At 35.1% G+C, this 20062-nt stretch overlaps 1 protein-coding gene across 3 annotated transcripts in view; it reads left to right on the plus strand.

Moving 5' to 3' along the window:
- LOC149798521 (E3 ubiquitin-protein ligase TRIP12-like) overlaps positions 1-20062 on the plus strand; it is a 165863-nt gene that overhangs the window by 18861 nt on the left and 126940 nt on the right. For all 3 annotated transcript variants that reach the window (XM_089957328.1, XM_089957327.1, XM_089957329.1), the window contains exons 4-9: positions 1368-1591; positions 7086-7160; positions 9235-9333; positions 11874-11959; positions 13696-13893; positions 15771-15863. In XM_089957328.1, coding sequence (XP_089813454.1) covers positions 1368-1591; positions 7086-7160; positions 9235-9333; positions 11874-11959; positions 13696-13893; positions 15771-15863 — 775 coding nt within the window. The remainder of the gene's footprint in view (positions 1-1367; positions 1592-7085; positions 7161-9234; positions 9334-11873; positions 11960-13695; positions 13894-15770; positions 15864-20062) is intronic.

Raw genomic sequence — 20062 nt, forward strand, 5'->3', positions numbered from 1 at the left:
CTTTAAAATAGTTTGGACTTTGTAAATAGTGTAGTGTAAACAGAGTAAAATGAACTTTGTTCAGTGCCTACATTATTCTAATGCCCAGATGTAGGATGTTTAATATTAATGGGAGAGATGTCAATGATCATACCACTGACTTCATGTTTTATTTTGGTCTTTTAAAAATAAATTTGGGGCCCCGAGTGGCTGAGTGGTCTAAAGCGCTCTCCGTTATGCCATCTCACCTCTGTCTGCGTGGGTTCGAGTCCAAGGCTCGGCTAGCGTGGGTACGTGGGAAAGCCTGCCAGTAGCTTCTCGTGGGTCGGTGGTTCTTCCCTGGGTTTTTCAGGGTTCTTCCTCCACCATTAATACTGGCCGCCATGTATAGCCTATCGTATGCTGAAAAATGGCGTTAAACACTACAACAACAGTTAAAAATAAATTTGCGAGAAATGTTCCTCGTATGGAGTAATAGTAAGTATCAACTTGTGTTTACATACAGTTTCATTGATGTATCCTTTAAAATTAATGTAAGAATGTACCTTGAAAATTTGGATGAAATATGCTACTAACCCTGATTTTTACCATAATCTTTTATTGTATGTTCATTTTATTAAATTTTAACATTTGTTGGCTTTGGCGTTGGGTTTTTTTATAGTACGTCCTGCTTAAGTTTAGTTTGGAAGGGTTTTTCTTCCTTAAGTTGCTTTGCAGTTCTTTATATTTACATTTTTAGAATGTATCATTGGTACCTTGTATTACATTTTTAGAATGTATCATTGGTACCTTGTATTACATATATTACATGTATCATTGGTACCTTGTATTACCTTTTCAGAATGTATCATTGGTACCTTGTATCACATTTTTAGAATGTATCATTGGTACCTTGTATTACATATATTGCTGATGAGCAGTTACACCCTAATGATGTACTTAATATTCCGGAATAATTAGGAATTGCAAGGGTATCATTTAAGATGTACGTTGTTGTGGATGCTAAGTGTCAAAATGTATTGTTCAACATTAGATGGATAAGGGGACTTGAAATAAGCCATTTTCATGGTCTTCTCAATGGTACACTGTAAACATTGCACCAAACCAAACAATATCCCAATCCACAGAAATTATACATATTTTTTTGCCCCTGCCATGTTTTTACATCTTTATATCCCCATTTAGTTACAAATTCACCACCCTTTGTTTTTTTTTTTGTTTTTTTGTTAATCAGGTTTGTTTTCCACCCACATTTTCAGCTCTGGAAGGATGTGTATATATGTTTATTGGTATAGAAAATATAAATATGTTGTAACTTTCTTAAATGCTATTAAATGGTTTTGTACTTTTGTAATATTAAATATCCTTCTACTTTATCAAAATTTCAGCAGGCGCTGTTCTTCATCACTGTCAAAGCGTCTTGGTACAACTCAGCCCCAAGCCAGTTGTAACAGCAGTGCAAGTGGTAGTGCAGGTTTGACAACAAGTGCTTGTGTGGCCACTAAAGCACAATCAAGTACACAAATGTCTGGGCGTGACAATGACAATGCTTCTACAGCTCCTGATGGTGCGAAGTCCCTAGGAGACAACTCCACGCAGGCCACTGTCCCCTGTAAGTAAAATCATTTCTTGCTATAGTGTTTTTATCTAAGTTTCCATCATTACATTGTCACAGACATGATTTTTCTGTTTTAAAGAGAAATTCCACTTTTCTCCTGACTTGAATCAGATTTTTCTTGATATAGTACATTTTTTATATCATCTCCGATCTATCTTCTAACCCTTTACCTCATGCAAGCATGTTTGGATGCCTCTAACCGATTTGCATACAAGCGCCTTTTGACACCTCTACACCATTCTCGTGGAAGCACCTTTTGACACCTGCTGTAAACATCACCCATTTTGAGCGGGTTTTCATAGCTCCACCTTCGGTTAAAAACCCCATTAGATATTACATTCATTGTTGTCAATGACTATTACGTCAGATCACGTGGTCACTGTTTATGCTGTAGTCGAAATCTGCTATTTAAATTAACTGGTCATATTCTCCACTCTCCAAAATGGAGTTCACAGATTCCGTTAAGTACTTGAGTTTTCACGATTAGAATCACAACTATGAGAGCTTCAGTAACTTAGGTAAAGGCTCTGATATTGATGTAGGCAGCAATTAGTTTTTAGAAATTATCAAATTCAGATGATTTAGTGATGTAGACGCAGACAAAGAACTTGTAAATTTGGAGTATGAGAAACGGCAGCTATGGTTGGTCATGCGGCTTCACTGACTTGTTGGTTTACAAGTTCTCTCAGGATTTTAAAGCACATAAAACATTCTTCCATGAAAAATAGTTATACAGCTATAACGATTGGATTTTACTCTTAAATCTTTCCATACATAATATATGTGTACCATAAATGTGAAATGCTTAAAATCGCTGTCACACATAACATATATTGCACTGCTTAAAAGTTAGCAGGCAGGCCTTTGTATTTGGAGTCAAATAGGTAACAGGTGTTCTATTTATGGCACACTGCATTAGGTAAATTTGTTACATGTATATCGAAGGGCTAAAACGCCATACACTCTCAGATAAAGGGTTAAAATAGGTCTTTACGGTCCCATTCCACAATGACCCTTATAAATTATTCGTTCCATATATTAGTTTGCACACGACTCTCATAAATAGTATTCTGATTGGTCAAAGGTTTAAATTCATCCAGTGAATCTTCACGTAATAGAAACTGATGGCAATGGAAAGAAGAAGCATGCTTGCAAAACATGGTGTCCCGAGTTGTTCAGAGAGAGCATGACACAAAAAAGTTTACATAAAGGGTCAAAAAACATCTGGAAATGTGAATGCTGGAGCAAAAAGTTGACAGAAATTTAGTTGGTCAGTTTATAAGAAAACTGAATGCTACAGGACTGGCATTTTGTGACTGCAAGAAAGATCTGAACTACAATAATCACATTTGGAAAAATTGAAGCTCAGAAGGCATCTGGAAAAAGTGCAATTAACTGCTATAAGAAGAAAGATTTTTTTGCATGAGAGAACAGATGTAGCCCTCTGTCAGAATATGCGCACTGCATGTTGCCAATACAAGTACCAGCTTGAAAGGAAAAAGGCTGTCATTCAGAAGGAAAAGAAATGACTGCACATTGAGACAAAAATGAAGGGTAAAGAAATATTTGCCAAAGCCACAAAAAGAGCTCAACTGTTTATACAGGTTGTGTTCATTGGAGAAAAAGACATGTGAATGTATGGGATTATTTGCATATAGTTGATGTACTTGGGTGTTTATTTTACAGATTTGTTATGAAAAGAGAGAAGTATAATATAATTTTGCTGCAAAAATTGAAAAATTATTGTGACTTAATTATGATGTGAACACTGACATGCACATGAAATAGAGTGGAACCCCACTATAATGCGATAATTGGGGTCCAAATAATTGGATTGCATTAATAGTGGGGTCACGTTAATGATGGGTTTACAGTATTTTCCTTTTTTCTGAGAACAACACATTGGCACATAAACATTTATTCATGCCTAATGTATATCATGAATACGGTATCAACATGTAATTCCATTGAAAAATTGCACACAAATTTAAAATAATAAATTTTTCCCAGATCATTGTGTCTGAATTCAGCGTCAGATATACAGCATGAACAGAGTATTAACACTGTTTACTTACCGTCTGATATCGTACCTTTGTGGTGGTATGCATTTAATCCATACATATTTAAACTATTCAGTAATTTTGTCACAGATAATTATGTGTCTGAATTCAATGGGGAAAATTAACAGCAAAATTAGGTTAAGAAAGACAAAGCACATGTACGGTTCATTATGTTCCAGAGTCTATGAAGGGTGTCTGTACAAATTTCATACTGCTAAAATTTTCTCATATGCATTTCCATGTACCATTATCCATTGTAAATTCCTAATAATCAGCACTTATATGGCTATTCATTTGAATGACTACAGCAAGAATAATTAACAACAACACATGCTTTCAGCGTGCATATAACTTTTACTTCAGATTTTGTGAATATCGAAAGAAACATGTAAAAAATACTTTTATAAAGATTTTTAAGCTGAACCATGTTCAGTTTCAAGCTAATAAAGCGGACATTATTTACTGGTCATCTGATTTCATCTAATAACACTGCCAAGCTCAGCAAACATGTTGGCAGCTTTTGTTTTTTGATTTTCATTAAATTGTGTGAATCTTTTATCAGCCACCACATTGTCTGCTGCTTGGTTGTGTATGCAGTTAAAGAAGGAACATGTGTCAGCTATTGTTTAAGCAACGATTGTATATAGAATTAATTTAAGACAATCACAAAGATGACTTACTGGTTTTACTCATGGATCAGTAATAAGTAACATTTCTGATAATGTTTATTTTGGCATAATACTTCAAGAACCTGGTGAAGTTGTTAAATTGAAGAAGCCACGCCATGATCATATTATATTTGTACTCGTATGCGAACTCTTCCCCCAAATGATAATAAAAAACAATTTACACTTTATTTCTCGTACTTTAAAAAAAATAATCTGGATACGAAAAAAATACACGTGCATATATTTAAAATTTCAGGAATCATGCCACGAGCATATTAAATTTGAATTCATACATGATCTCTTCCCCAAACTGATAATAATTATTTTTTGACACTATTTCACGTATTTTACACCCAAAAAAATATTTTTCCGGGTATAGGAAAAATACACATACAAGTATTTACAATTTCAGGAACCATGCCACAATCACATTATATTCAAATTTATACATGATCTCTTCCCCAAAATGATAATAAATTTTTTGCACTATTTCATGTACTTTGAAGAAAATAATTTCATGTGTGAATGAATATATGACTTTTCTGGAGTCATACCATAACCACGTTTTTCCGAATTCACATTATCGCGGGGCTTGTTATAGCGGGGTTGCACTATAACTTCAGCAACAGTAGTATGGAGAACAAATTCATGTGACAATAAATATTGTGAAATTATTGAAGCCAAGTTGCACATTTTATGGTAAGTTTATTTGTTTTTCAAATGATTATTTTGGTTTATTTTATCATCATAAGTTGCACTAGGAGCATTTTTTTTTATGAGTGTAAAATGTTTTTTGGCCTTCAGGGCCATCGGGGGCACTGCCCCTTGATACCCCATTAAAAAGAAAATGTCCTAAAAATTAGAGCTCTAATGAATATTGGTGATAATCAGAAGAGCTAATGGGACTGCCTGATGTTTATCTTTGATGTCCATCTGTCCATTAGCTAATGGGACTGCCTGATGTTTATCTTTGATGTCCATCTGTCCATTAGCTAATGGGACTGCCTGATGTTTATCTTTGATGTCCATCTGTCCATTAGCACAAGGTTGTTATTGCTGCTCCTAAAGTTCATTCCACACAGCGTCCATGTTAATAGCTCAGTCAGTTTTCATGCCAGCATCTTCAAATATATGTAAAATTACTTAATTCATTTTGCGCTTTAACTATTTCAGCAGTATTTGTGTTGACAAATGGCTTAACACTTTCCACTCATTACATTCACGGTGATATGTCTACATCAATTTCTTCAGTGTTGTCATAACCTGTGGAAGAGTCAATTTATTAAGTAGTTGTCATCTTTCGTTTTCAACCATAATGTAGTTGCCTCCCATTGATTTCTTTGCAGTATCAAAAATTGACTTTTCAAAAACTCGGAATGAACAAGGTGGATTACATGTATACAGACCAGTTTTTTTCAGCATGTATTAAATGAATGGTGTTGTGCTGTATGTCAGTATGAATTATGTTTAAATCATTGATGCACAAATGAATTTGGTAATTTTAGCACCATTTTTAGATGCTGATGTGAAAATTCAATGAGAAACAGATGTAGATGTCATTTGCAATGCTGTGAGGAATGAACTGTAATTTACTTGACATGAACCTCAGACCTCCCAACCCTTACAATTTTGCCTCAGTCTTAACAGAAATGACCCTTAAAATACTGACTTTCAGAATTGAAGCACAAATTACTGAAATACAATTGTTTGGTAAAATCTGGACACTGGCTTGTCCATGTTCAATTCACATCCTGGTTTTATATAAAGATTTTGCAGAATTAGTCAGGGAACCAGGCTAACTTTACCAGAATACATCAGGCGCTTTAGACTATGCATATTTTGTGATGCAAAACGTCTCCATGATCACATTTGGTTATTATTTTTTTCTCAATGGCATCCAACAAGTGATGAAAGGGACAATAAATCCCTGAAAATGTTTTAATAGTGCAAAAAAATAAGGGAATATTCAGATTCTTAGGCAAGAAAGGAGGAAGGGCCACAATTACATTGGTATGTCCCTTGGTGGAAAGATGATTGTCTTTCCAACGGTCCATGTGAAATTTATTTTTTAAGGATTACATAAGGTCTAGAGATAAGCCATTGAGTTCTGAAGGTTTTGAACAGCACCTTACAAACTTTAAAAGAAGTATACAAGAGTAATGTAATACAGCACTTTGAGCAGTTAACCTCATTGCAGATTTCCAGTTTAAATACAGCACTTTGAGCAGTTAACCTCGTTGCAGATTTCCAGTTTAAATACAGCACTTTGAGCAGGTAACCTCATTGCAGATTTCCAGTTTAAGTACAGCACTTTGAGCAGTTAACCTCATTGCAGATTTCCATTTTAAATACAGCACTTTGAGCAGTTAACCTCATTGCAGATTTCCAGTTTAAGTACAGCACTTTGAGCAGTTAACCTCATTGCAGATTTCCATTTTAAATACAGCACTTTGAGCAGTTGACCTCATTGCAGATTTCCAGTTCATGATCATTCAGTGATGAAAGTTACACATGTAGTTTAGTTAATGAGTGCTGAGTGTAAATAAGTTTTCAGTATAATTTGTGCTTCTATTCTGGTTCTAAGTCACATGAATTTTGCCTTGTGTGACATGAATTTTGACCAGCTGCAGAACCAGGTTAGTAGTAAAAATGTATCTTATTCATACATGCTGTAATTCAAGCATGTAATATAGAGATTACACTTTTTACGCCCAAATTGTCACCATTTATTTAAAATGTCTTCTATTTTCTCTTCTGCAGCAAACAGTTCTGGTGGTGCCACTGCAATGACCTCAGAGAGCGAGTCAGATGAAGCAGACATGGGCAGATTACAAGGTATGGATTATCTACCCTTAAGGTCATCTAGTCTCGGACTGTTCTTACAAAACATTAATTGGGCTATTAGCAAAAACCACTTCATGTAGCCATATTTAATGTGTTATGCATTTTGATATGCATATGTTAATGACCTAATTTAATTGTTATGCAGTTATGGCAGTATTGCAGATTAAAATAATTTTTGGATTTTATGTACTCAAATATTTGTTGTCTGCATTGAGGGCATATGTTTTACAAAACAAATATATAGCCTTCTTCCAGAACTGGATGATTGACAGATTTGAGGGCTTATGAATCTCCTTCCTCCCCATTGCTCATGATAGCCTCTCAGAATGAGGCTGCTAGTGGTTTGATGCAAGGTTGATTTGAAAGCATTGTTTTTGTCTGATATTGGATTTATCAACAGCCTAATGCAAAAATATTCTTCACTAATTTGGCTTATTGTTGTACATTGAATAGATGCATACTGTATGTGCTGCAGGATGTAGAATTTGTATTGTTGTAATGGATAAATCCTAGGGATGTAACATGAATGTGCTGTGGGTGTTGTATTTGTATCATTGTAATGGATAAATCCTAGGGATGTAACATGAATGTGCTGCGAGTGTTATATTTGTATCATTGTAATGGATAAATCCTAGGGATGTAACATGAATGTGCTGTGGGTGTTGTATTTGTATCATTGTAATGGATAAATCCTAGGGATGTAACATGAATGTGCTGCGAGTGTTGTATTTGTATCATTGTAATGGATAAATCCTAGGGATGTAACATGAATGTGCTGTGGGTGTTGTATTTGTATCATTGTAATGGATAAATCCTAGGGATGTAACATGAATGTGCTGCAAGTGTTGTATTTGTATCATTGTAATGGATAAATCCTAGGGATTTAACATGAATGTGCTGCGAGTGTTGTATTTGTATCATTGTAATGGATAAATCCTAGGGATGTAACATGAATGTGCTGTGGGTGTTGTATTTGTCTCATTGTAATGGATAAATCCTAGTGATGTAACATGAATGTGCTGCGAGTGTTGTATTTGTATCGTTGTAATGGATAAATCCTAGGGATGTAACATGAATGTGCTGCAAGTGTTGTATTTGTATCATTGTAATGGATAAATCCTAGGGATGTAACATGAATATGCTGTGGGTGTTGTATTTGTATCATTGTAATGGATAAATCCTAGGGATGTAACATGAATGTGCTGCAAGTGTTGTATTTGTATCATTGTAATGGATAAATCCTAGGGATGTAACATGAATGTGCTGTGGGTGTTGTATTTGAATCATTGTAATGGATAAATCCTAGGGATGTAACATGAATGTGTGACAGTTTGTAGAATTTGTATTAGTGTAATGGATAAATCCTATTGTTGTACAATGAATAGACATGTGCTGCAGGATTATCATTTTTTTGTATCATTGTGATGGATAAATTCTGGGGATGTACCATGAATGTTCTGCAGGATATAAAATTTGTATAGATGTTAAGTGATAAATGTTGCACGACACCTTTTCTTGTGACGGGTTAAGTGGATCTCTCTTGGATCTCTAATACAAGTAATCTACTTTAAAATGTAACAAAAAGAATATTTATGTCAATTACCATTTTTTTAAAATCACATTCAGTGTGTTATGGGATGTTATTTACCGGTACAGATAAAATTTTGTAGTATGCCCCATCTTTGCCTTACCCTCAGGCTGAGAATGTACACTTATCTTCAGTTTAGCAAGAGTTTCAATTATCTAAATATCAGACATACTTTGCAGTTAGCTCCAGCATGCATGTGCACTCAGATTTTAAATGATTGATAATGAACAAATTTATTCATGCATTACAGTTTCAAGAGCTCACATTAAGTTATTAGTGTGTGGATACTGTTCAGTACAGCTTGATTGTTCTATGAAATGTTCACAAATTTGGTTTTAGACAAACGTAATTGAGGTTTAGAAAGATTCAAGTCAGCATTAGTCAGAAAAGGTGGGACATCCTGCTTTTATGAATGCTTGCTTGTATAAGTCATGTTAATTTTACATGGGTTTTTCTTTTTATTTCAATTTTCTGCAGCCCTTCTGGAGGCTAGAGGCCTGCCATCACAACTGTTTGGTGCATTAGGTCCCAGAATGCACCAACTCTTACACAGAACAATGGGCGGGAGTAGTTCTAGTAAGTGGAGGACAAAGCCATTTTTTTAGTTAAAGTGGTCGTAGATCAGAAGAGTATAAGGGCTGGTCAGTTGTCCTTTATCTGTCCATCCATTAGCACAAGTTTGTTATTGCTACTCCTCCGAGACTTTTTTGAAGGATTGACATCTTGCTGCTCATACATTTTCTTATTACTATGAATGGATGGTCATAAGATTTTCACTAAAAGACTTGTTATGTCAGGTTGATCCATAATAAAAATTGGTGCTGATCTGATGTCTATCACTACTTCGCCTGAACTGAAAATCATATTGACATAGGTTTTTCACCAGATGACTTATTATGTTTAGTTGGCCCAAAATAAAAATGATGCCACATTATAGCTGCCATGGTGGCCATCTTCATAATCTTGTAATCACTACAGAATGTATGGTCATATCAATATGGGTTTTTACTGAAAGATGATTTATGATGTCTGGGTGGCCATAAATGATAATGGTGCCACTTATACATCCACTATGGCTACCATAGTTGCCATCTTGAAAATCTTATCATTACTTTTCTGAATGGTTATATCAGAATGGGCTTTTCATTGATTTCTATAATGTATAGATTGATTTAAATGAAAATGGTGCCAGTCTGACCTTTAATATTGCTGCCACAATGACCAATTGAGAGACTTATATTTAAGGACAATTATTGACACCCTATCCCTAAATTTGATGTAGCAAATCCTAACATTTGCTAGGTACAGCAATAAATCTGCAATTTTAAGATTTGTTGCTTTCTTTAATGCCTCTTCAAGTATATGTTTGGAATGAACATATATATATATATATTCCACCTTACAATCCATCTAAAAACAAATAAAATCATGCTGCAGATTTTGCCATCATATGAATGTTGTTTCAGATGCACTTGTCTGACATAAGGATGAACTCGGAGATATGGGAATGTATTATTATTCTCATTTTGGTGCCTTGGGCCCTATGATTAAACTAAATAGGGTTTTATGCATCTTGAATGACCTTGGGTTTTTAGATCACTTTCATGACCTTGAATACACTTAAATTGTGACCAAACATTTTGAATATTTCCTTGAATATACTTCAGTTTTGTGAAAATAAGAACAAAATAAAATATGTAAACCATGCAGTTTGCTTGCTTTATTGCTCTTACTTTGAAAAAGAAAACAGCATTCAGAACTTTTGGTGGACAGCGAATGTGTCATCTGCTAATTACATGTGAGTGGTCTCCCTTATGTAACATCCTAGAACATATGCATTCTGCAAGTACAGTTTTTTATTTCATCAGAGGAGTACCACGTATTAATTTATTGGCAGACAGATGTTTTTAAAAGGTACAGAAAGTAAAACAAAACAAAACTGATCAAGCATGGACTGTCACTAGACACAGGTTTGCTTTCACAAAACAATGCTCGAACAGGAAGAATATCGGGATCGGCTTTGAAAAAGCAACAGAGGCACTAAGGAAGCCAACTGTGTAACAGGTAGCATCCCCCTTTTTTATTTTCTTTTATATTTACAGGTATTTATGCGGGTTTTTTTGGGGTCTGTGATAGTTATAAATCATGTCAGTTTGGATTACAGTACTTGTAATGTTTTTTATGGCTTGTAGTTCCACTGAATTAATGGCAAATACAGCTTACTATCAAGTACAGTTTTTTTTGTCTTATTCTTTTTACTTTACCTATTCTTTTTACTGTCCCTATTTTAGGGGTTTTTAGTTTATATCTTGATTTTGTGTTACTCCTTTAGGATCTGCACTCTGTCCTTGAATTGTAATTGGTTTGGTCTTGAATTTTTTCCACATAAACCTGTATGAACCATATAATAATTTCTTTTAAAAAAATAAAAATCTTAGAATGGTCTGCTTGTAAGTAAAAATAAGTTAATAAAGCTTCTGTCCTGAAACTATAAACCTTTTGACTTGTATGTGGGGTGGTGGCCGAAAGGTCTATAGCATTCTCCATTATAAATCACTGCCATCTCACCTCTGTCTGCGCCAGTTCGAGTCTCGGATTCAGCCATTGTGGGTATGTGAGAAAGCTTGCCAGTAGCTTCTCGTGGGTCGGTGGTTCTTTCATGGGTTTTCCCGGGTTCTTCCTCCATCATTAATACTGGCTGCCATGTATAGCCTATCGTGTGCTGAAAAATGGCATTAAACCCCACAGCAACAACAACAACAACTTGTATTCAGTTTCATTACATTTTGCTCTTGGCTGATGTACAACCTATGGATGAAATTTGGTCATGTTTACATTTTTCAAACATTTATGTTCATGAAACAAATTTCATCGCAAGGTTCAGTGATGAAGGTTTAGAAACTGTTATGTATTTCTCTGTCAAACATAAACAAGGACCATGTTTTGAATACTTTGTTGATGTCATTAAAGAATATTTCCAAGGATTCATTATTCATTATTTGTTGGGTATTAATTAACCATGCAGCTCATCAATTCCTTTATATTTTTGCTTGTTTGTGATTTGTTACAAGTAAAATAGAATTTACAAAAACTGATGTATTTATTTCCTTTTGCAGTGAACAAGGCCCAGCAGTTGTTACAAGGACTACAGGCCACTGGGAATGAGGGTCAGCAGCTGACTGCTGTCATCGAAATGTGCCAGGTAATACAAAATTTCTTTTATATTTTCATAGTTTATAGTTTCTTTTAATTCATTATTACCTATGGTTTGTCTGCATGGGTTCGAGTCTCAGGCTCGGCTAACATGGGTACATGAGAAAGCTAGCCAATGGTTTCTCATGGGTCAGTGGTTCTTCCCGGGGTTTTCCAGGGTTCTTCATCCACCAGTTATACTGGTAGCCATGTATCTTGTTCCAAAAAATGACGTTAAACCCTACAACAGCAACATCAACCTATTGTTTGCATATCTGTTCAGTTGTGTAAAAGTCTCCATTAAGAAGCAAGACTCAAATGGAAAGCTGCCTCGTAAAGGAACATATTGCAATTTAGCTCATTGTCATCATTTAGCAAGTCACTTTTGAATCAGTCTGTGTAGACTCACATTTCATGCTGCTCATGAAATCAAATAATAAGAGGCTCCGAAAATTAATGTTTGTGTGAGTATGCAGACAGTATTGTGAAGAGCAAACATATAGGTTAGTCTATACTTACACAAAGTAAATGCTGTTAACATCAGACCTTGAAAGCCGTTAATTTGCCTGGCATATTTATTCATATAGGTATCAGAGTCATCTAACAGCTGTTGTTTTTCTAAGACTGCATAATATGTAGTATCAATGAATACTGCAAATGTAGTGAAATTAATTTCCAAGCTGTTTTAGTCAGTCATTTGTGTCTGCCTTTGATAATTATGTTTGTGTTTGAAGTAGTGGCTGCAGTAAGACAGGAGTCATAACCTGCGCAACAGAAACCATTTGACTTTTCTTTTAAACTATACCTTATTGGTAAGAATTTGATATGGCTCAGAGAATATTTTCATGAAAAATCCACAAAATGTGTGGATCATGGAGGGTTTCACAAAGGAGAGGTTTTATTTATGTATCTAAATAAAGAATGTGCCAAGAATATTGTGGTACTTATCTTCGTTTTGTGGGAATATAATTGTATTATAATATACACTCCGTCTCATCTTTAACCGGAAATGTCAGTTCTCTCCCTTGAGCATCTGGTAGAGGTAGCAACCACAGTCTGACGTTTTATCAATAAAGTACAACAAAATCTGTGACAGCATGAAATCACCGTATCAGTATAATTAATATACATATATTTATTGTACATTAAGTTGATGATTTTATAGTCCAAGATTGTGACTTTGGGTTTTTAGTTTTACTGGCTTGTAACTTGATAATTACAATTATGAATTTATTTGTATCAAACTTAGTTTGTGGATATACCTGACAAATACTTTGAATGCTACTAACTCGGGAAAATTCTTTTTGTCAAACTTAGCACATGGGTACATCCTAACATTGAGAAAAGTTAAGTGATATACTGTGAATAATAACAGCTTCAAAGTCAAAGACCATGACAGCCCAATTATGTAATAGGATAGTCACAAAAAATTCTTTAGTGGTACACAGAATCCACAACTTTTTTATATATATATATATGCCCAACCTGATTTCAGCAAACTTTGTGTGCCATTTTTGAACACAACTCACGAGTTGAACCCTAACTAGTCCAGACAAAAACTTATCTCCCATTATTACAGAAAATCACATAATATTGCAGATGTTGGTGGAGGAGGACACAGGGTGATTCCTAATGAAACATTTGGAACTGGCTTTGTTCAGCTTGCTGGAGAAGGAACATAACTTCTGCTTGTTATATCATGCCTTTGAAATTTGACATTATTACAGAACTGATGAAATATTTCAGATGTTGGTGATGGGAAATGAGGACACCCTGGCAGGATTTCCAGTAAAGCAGGTGGTTCCAGCCCTGATAAGCCTCTTACAGATGGAGCACAACTTCGATATGATGAATCATGCATGCCGTGCACTGACATACATGATGGAGGCCTTGCCCAGGTCCTCTGCAGTGGTGGTGGATGCTGTACCAGTATTCTTGGAAAAGGTGGGTCATCTGCAGGTGTCAAAGATTGACAGTTGCAAGCATATAAATATTACAATGAGTTATTTTTTTACTGAACATCACTTTAAAAAATGAATATTACTTGATAGTTGTTGCCCATGATAATGTTATTTTCAGTTTACTTTGTACATTTTCTTTCTGGGTGATTTGGGATGTTAAAGGTCAAGGTTAGTGCGGTTTTGTGGTAATGTAATTTGTTACCAACTAATAGTTTTTTCATTACTCTTTCAGTACAAAGTAACTACAAGAGAGAGACTACCATTCAGCACTAAGTTACACTCAAGATGTTATTAAATAAGGCAGCATTTTCAGTGACTTGTAAATAGATCATATCTTGTGATAGGAATACATATTTGGGACAGTTGTAAAGAAGACCAATTAAGGTCTATGGAAATATGCACATTAATAAGATTAGTCTCACATGGGTGATTATACAGTTAAATTAAAAGGTAAGCTCAAGGTGAAATTTCTTGTATTCTCTCAGAAATGTTATATAAAGCATTTAAAGAGTAATATATGTCTGGTTTTGATCCATTGGGGTGGTCTTGCAAATCATGGCTTCAGTACAAGCAGTGTTGTACACATTTTAGGGGAAGTCACTGGTGTGTAAAGTGGTTCTGCAGGTCTTTGAAAACTTAAATATAGAAGGTTTTATGTTCTTTTTTATGAAAATAAATATTAATTGACACAGGTTTTGACTTTCTTTGTACCAGATTCATTTAACAAAAGTACAGGACATTTCTTTGGCCAACACATCATTGACCTGCACATGCGGGCGTTAAAGTCATTGCCAGAAATATACTATTTTTGTGGTAGTCAGGAAAGCAACACGTGCATGGAAAGATGACAGGTAGTGGACGGTTCTTTTGTCTTTCCAAAAACATGGAAGCAACAACAGGTGTTCCAGATCCTTTAAATACACATGTTTGGCCTCCACATTTGCAAATGTGTGAATATTACGAACCAACTGAGACTAAGTGCAATGGAGAAATTCACAAACCTGCCAATTATCCTTATTTGCTTGGGATTATCTTAAATTTATATATATATTCCCAAAATCCTGATTCTTTTTCTTAATGCCTCCCCCTCCAAATACCTTAAATAGAGCAAAACTGATGCAAAAATTCTGTGAGCAATACACGAAAATTTCCCACTTTCATCTTTTATACTGGTATTTAGTGTGTTAATTGAATTAACACCAGATATCAGCATAAAAGATGAAAATGAAAAAAATGATAGATTATCATGGTATGACTGTAGCATGTTTTTCACATTAAGTAAATAGCATAAGACAGCAGATATCAATTTCTTTGTGAAGTTTTTGTAAATATATTGTCACAAAACGGATCCTGCTTTTTTGTTTTTGCTCCAAATCCTGATTTGATTTTTTGGAATACTGATTTCATTCCACTCAAGGTGGCAAGTCTGAATGTAGGTGCCTTGTATACAAGTTTTCATCTCTATTGTCAACAATATCACTCCAGTCTTGTTGTAAATGTTCCTCACCATTTATATTTACAAGATCAAAATTGCCAACATTTTCAGTTATTTCTGACTCTGCATCAGGTGACTGCCATCTTGGATGAATTCAGGAGGCAGAAAATTTACATTTGAATTGAAAATGCCCCCGTCTTGTTTGTAACCTAATTTAAAGTCCAAATGAATGATACTATGAAAGAGAATTTGTCATTCAAATGTAACATAGACCTGAGACTGGAATAGCAGGCAGCACTGTTGATATGGAGTTATTGTTTCTGGCCTACTTGACATTCTTCATTGTTGAAATAGGTAGGATTGACTCATTCTTTACATTTCTGTATCAGCAGTAAATTATTCTCTGTAATATGTATAATTTTCAGCTGCAAGTAATCCAATGTATGGATGTGGCAGAACAGGCCCTGACTGCCCTGGAGATGTTATCTAGACGTCACAGTAAAGCCATACTTCAAGCTGTAAGTACTACAGAACTGCAAAATTTCTGTCTACATCCACTAGTCATTCAAAAAGAGCATACATATGTACATAACATTTCTTTGTGTTTCGCTTGACTAGCATAACCTGTATGTTTGCTTTTATTTAGATATTAAGACCTAGTCCCTGTTTTATATGGCTTCGTTATTCATGCTGGCTGCATGAAATATTTCATCCAGGTCATGAAAGGAGGATGCATGCGAAACAATTTTTTGTGAGTGGAAACCAGCATTACATCTTAGAATTTGTTAAATAATGAACACAAGTGTTTGATACAAATAAAGTTGTTTGCATTTCTTATTTAAGAGTCAAATATTGTCTGATACCTATTTATGAATATAATGGGGTCACATTTTCATGTGGTGGCTGAGTCTTTAGTGTGCTGAAAGGCTCGTGGATCCTACCTAGAACTGCCTGCAGTGTATTTGTCCCTGACCTTTCTTACCCCATTTGAAGTATGTAGCAGTTATGATTAGGTGGAAAGTTAGATAGCATTCTCCATATTAAAAAAAACGTGGAACTTTCGCTGAAACTACACTGTATTGGCATGGTTTAGTTGCTTTGAACATGAGCTATCAAGTTCATGCAACATATTATACATGGCCTTCCTGATACCATTAAGTGTAATATTTATCTTCTCAGAAATAGCACCTGATATACTATTTAAACAAGACTATCTACAAGTATTTATGAATAGTCAACTCTTCCATGCAGCATTGCTTAGTCATATGATCTCAAATCTTAAAGCATCAGTATTCTGTCATAACTGCCTGTTTCCCTGGATAGATTCTTTATATTACGTAGTCTTTAGACCTCTGACTTCAAAAATGTAGGCTTCAAGATTTGGGTGACATGACCATACATTGTAAGAAATGTCAAAGTTAAGTGTCCTTTTTGGTAAATGTCCTTTTTGGTAAACTTTGGCTTGTGTGATAGTTTCTGAAGAGATGGGATAAGTTTTAATTGTCAAGAATGAAAAGAAAATATTCTACTTATAAATATCAAGTAGGTTGAGTTCACTAAATAATTGTTTTCATGTTCTGATGAGCTGTTAACATAAGTAATCCACATTTCATCCAGCGTTAGTTATTACATTTGTTTCTGTCCGAGGAAGGAGCATGTTATGTCATAACATTGTATGTCTTACCTTATTTTGTTTCCATTACCAAACTTGTTAATGACTTGCACTTAGGGTAAGGAAGATGCCTGTGAATTTCATCGTTTAAAAAAATGGTCAAGGTCATTGAATGAAGGAAAAAAATGGTTTCCACATATTAAAATTAATTCTACATCACAGACCTGGTTTCCACATATTAAAATTAGTTTTACGTCACAGACCTGGTTTCCACATATTAAAATTAATTCTACATCACAGACCTGGTTTCCACATATTAAAATTAGTTCTACATCACATACCTGGTTTCCACATAATAAAATTAGTTCTACATCACAGATCTGGGGGGCCCCGAGTGGCCAAGTGGTCTAAAGCACTCACCGTTCCGGATCACTGCCATCTCACCTCTGTCTGCGTGGGTTCGAGTCCAAGGTTCGGCTAGCGTGGGTACATGGGAAAGCCTGCTGCTAGCTTCTCTTGGGTCGGTGGTTCTTCCCTGGGTTTTCCAGGGTTCTTCCTCCACCAGTTATACTGGCCGCCATGTATAGCCTATCTTGTGCTGAAAAATGGCGTTAAACCCTAGAACAACAACAACAACACAGATCTGGTTTCCACATAATATCAGTTCTACATCACAGACCTGACTAAATATGTGGTTTGCTTGCACTTGGTAAGGGAGAAGTCCATTGATTCTGGGTCAAGGTCATTGAGACTAACAGAAGAAAAGTGAATTTTGCACAGTAATGTTAGTTTGACAATACTGACCTTGACCTTCATTGTGGATGACCTGCACTTGGGATGAAATGAAGAATCCTGTTGATTTGGCGGCAGCATGTAAAACTCCCTACAAGAAATCCTGGAGGCCCACAGAACCAGTAACCTGAAAATGCTTTTGGTCTTGTCCATAACCCAGGGTTTCCATGCTACTGGGAAATACTGGAAAGATGAGAGAAATTATATATATTTTCCTAAGAGGGGAATGTCCTTGAATTTCACAAATATTGATGAAAGCCTGGAAATAACGGAATTTTTCAGTCACACTTGATGACAGAAAAAAATACATACTTAAATCGTAATTGAACTGATCATGAATTAAAGTTTTCAAGTTCCTGTGGTACCATAAATTTCAGAGGTTGCATTATGGATCATTTGAGTGTTTGCCATAACATATTTGCATGATCAGTCCAAGCACTTGGTCGATTAGATTTGTCTGTTAGACTGGTTAGTCAACAGATACCTCCATATCGGTATCTTTTCCTATGTAGAAGAGCTGAAGACCAGTCTAGCATCACAACAAGCCAACATGCCTGCGATGCGTGATCTTGGCAAGTTTAACCCATTTTATCCTGTTTACCAATTTCAACTGCAGTGCCTGATTCCTGAGAAGTAATTCTAAATACATTGTGGTAAAACGGAGCATCATACAGCAGCAGCTGATGAAATTGTGACTACCTTCACCATGTTTACTAAAAATGTTGTAACAATGTTATTTCTTTTATAAAGTATATAAAACTATATATCTCTGAAAAGGTAATAAAATTTGCAACACAGTGATATACGTTTTGCTATCATTTACCAATGTACATGCTCACAACTGTATTTTGAAATATGACTTGAAAGAAAAAAAAACAAGAAAAAAAACTTACCAAGATGTTCAGTGAATCTTTTGTCCATGAAAATTAATGAAATGCTCTAATATTATGCGAATAAAATAAAGATAATTCAGTATCTAGTATTTTGGTCCAACTTGAAGTTTCTAGCACTGTTAGTTCAAAAGTTATAATAATTTTACTAAAATTGGACAACATGACACAAGGAACAATTTGTTTACTTCACATTCTGGAACATGTACTTCAGCATGCAGTTTCTCATGAAAACTTGTCACAAATTAATCCTAGAAATCTTTCAACATAATTTGTTTCATCAGCAAGTTTTTTTCCAGATTAAATCATCCCAGAGTAACTCAAAATAATGTTTTGCATCGGCTTCTCCTGGGTGTTGCTCCTTCTATCAATTTAAATCTTGGCTGCAACCGAAGTGAAAAATCATCCCGGACTCATTTTTCTTGAAAGCTTTCAAAATCAGCTTCATTCTCCGAATCGCTGTCGAAAAGTGCATGAAGCCATGCATCATCTCTTTCATCAACTTTATTAAATTCTAACCCATCATTTAAGTCAATATTATCATCGGAATCATCCAAATCGTCAACTTCAGTGTCGCTACCCTTGCTATCAACATCCATGTTTACATCAGAGTTGTCGTCCATCATTTTATCGATCGATTTTCAAGTCAACAATTTCGCATTTTTTAAAAAAATGTCACTGCACATGCCTGCTTTAACCATTTCCTGTGTAGGTGAAGAAGTACACACATATTTGTGATGTATAACACGTGTTTCTAGAGATGCTACATACATACATAGTAGAGTACAAACATAGTCGTATTCCGAATAAAATGGGATACTATGACCGCAGGCGTATTAGGATAGAATGAGGTATTACGACCGCAGTCGTATTCAGAATAAAATGGGTTAAGAGATAAACTAGTTTATCAGATTACAAGCAGACACAAGTACATTTTCAGACAATTCAGTCTCAGTCTCTTTTACAATGGTATATACTTTTGAAGAGCTTTTTGTCAAAATTTAAGTCAACCCTTTTCTAGTTAAATCTTTTTCAGGTGATGGATATTAACCAAATCCACTTAAGCTGTTTAGGCTTTTTGAAATATGTTGTTGGATTAATGCAGGGTTATAACTTTGTTCTGTATAAGATAAGCTTTCTAAAGGAAATAAAAATATTTAACAATCAGTCACTCAGATTTTGGGGATAAAGACATGAAATTTAAGTAAATATCACTGTTGCAAATGGTACATATTGAGGAATTCATTTGTATTCAGGTCATGCTTGGCTGACTGATGATATATTTAAGTCATGGATTAGAAAGGATAAAAGTAACTCACACATTGTGCCGACTGTGTAACAAGTCCATTGATTTAACAATGTCAGGTTCCCAGTCTACCCGTACCTTCAGATATTACAATGTCAGGTTCCCAGTCTACTCGTA

Source organism: Sinohyriopsis cumingii, chromosome 5, assembly GCF_028554795.1.
Source record: "Sinohyriopsis cumingii isolate HCF-2022 chromosome 5, ASM2855479v2, whole genome shotgun sequence".
Lineage (NCBI taxonomy): Eukaryota > Metazoa > Mollusca > Bivalvia > Unionida > Unionidae > Sinohyriopsis > Sinohyriopsis cumingii.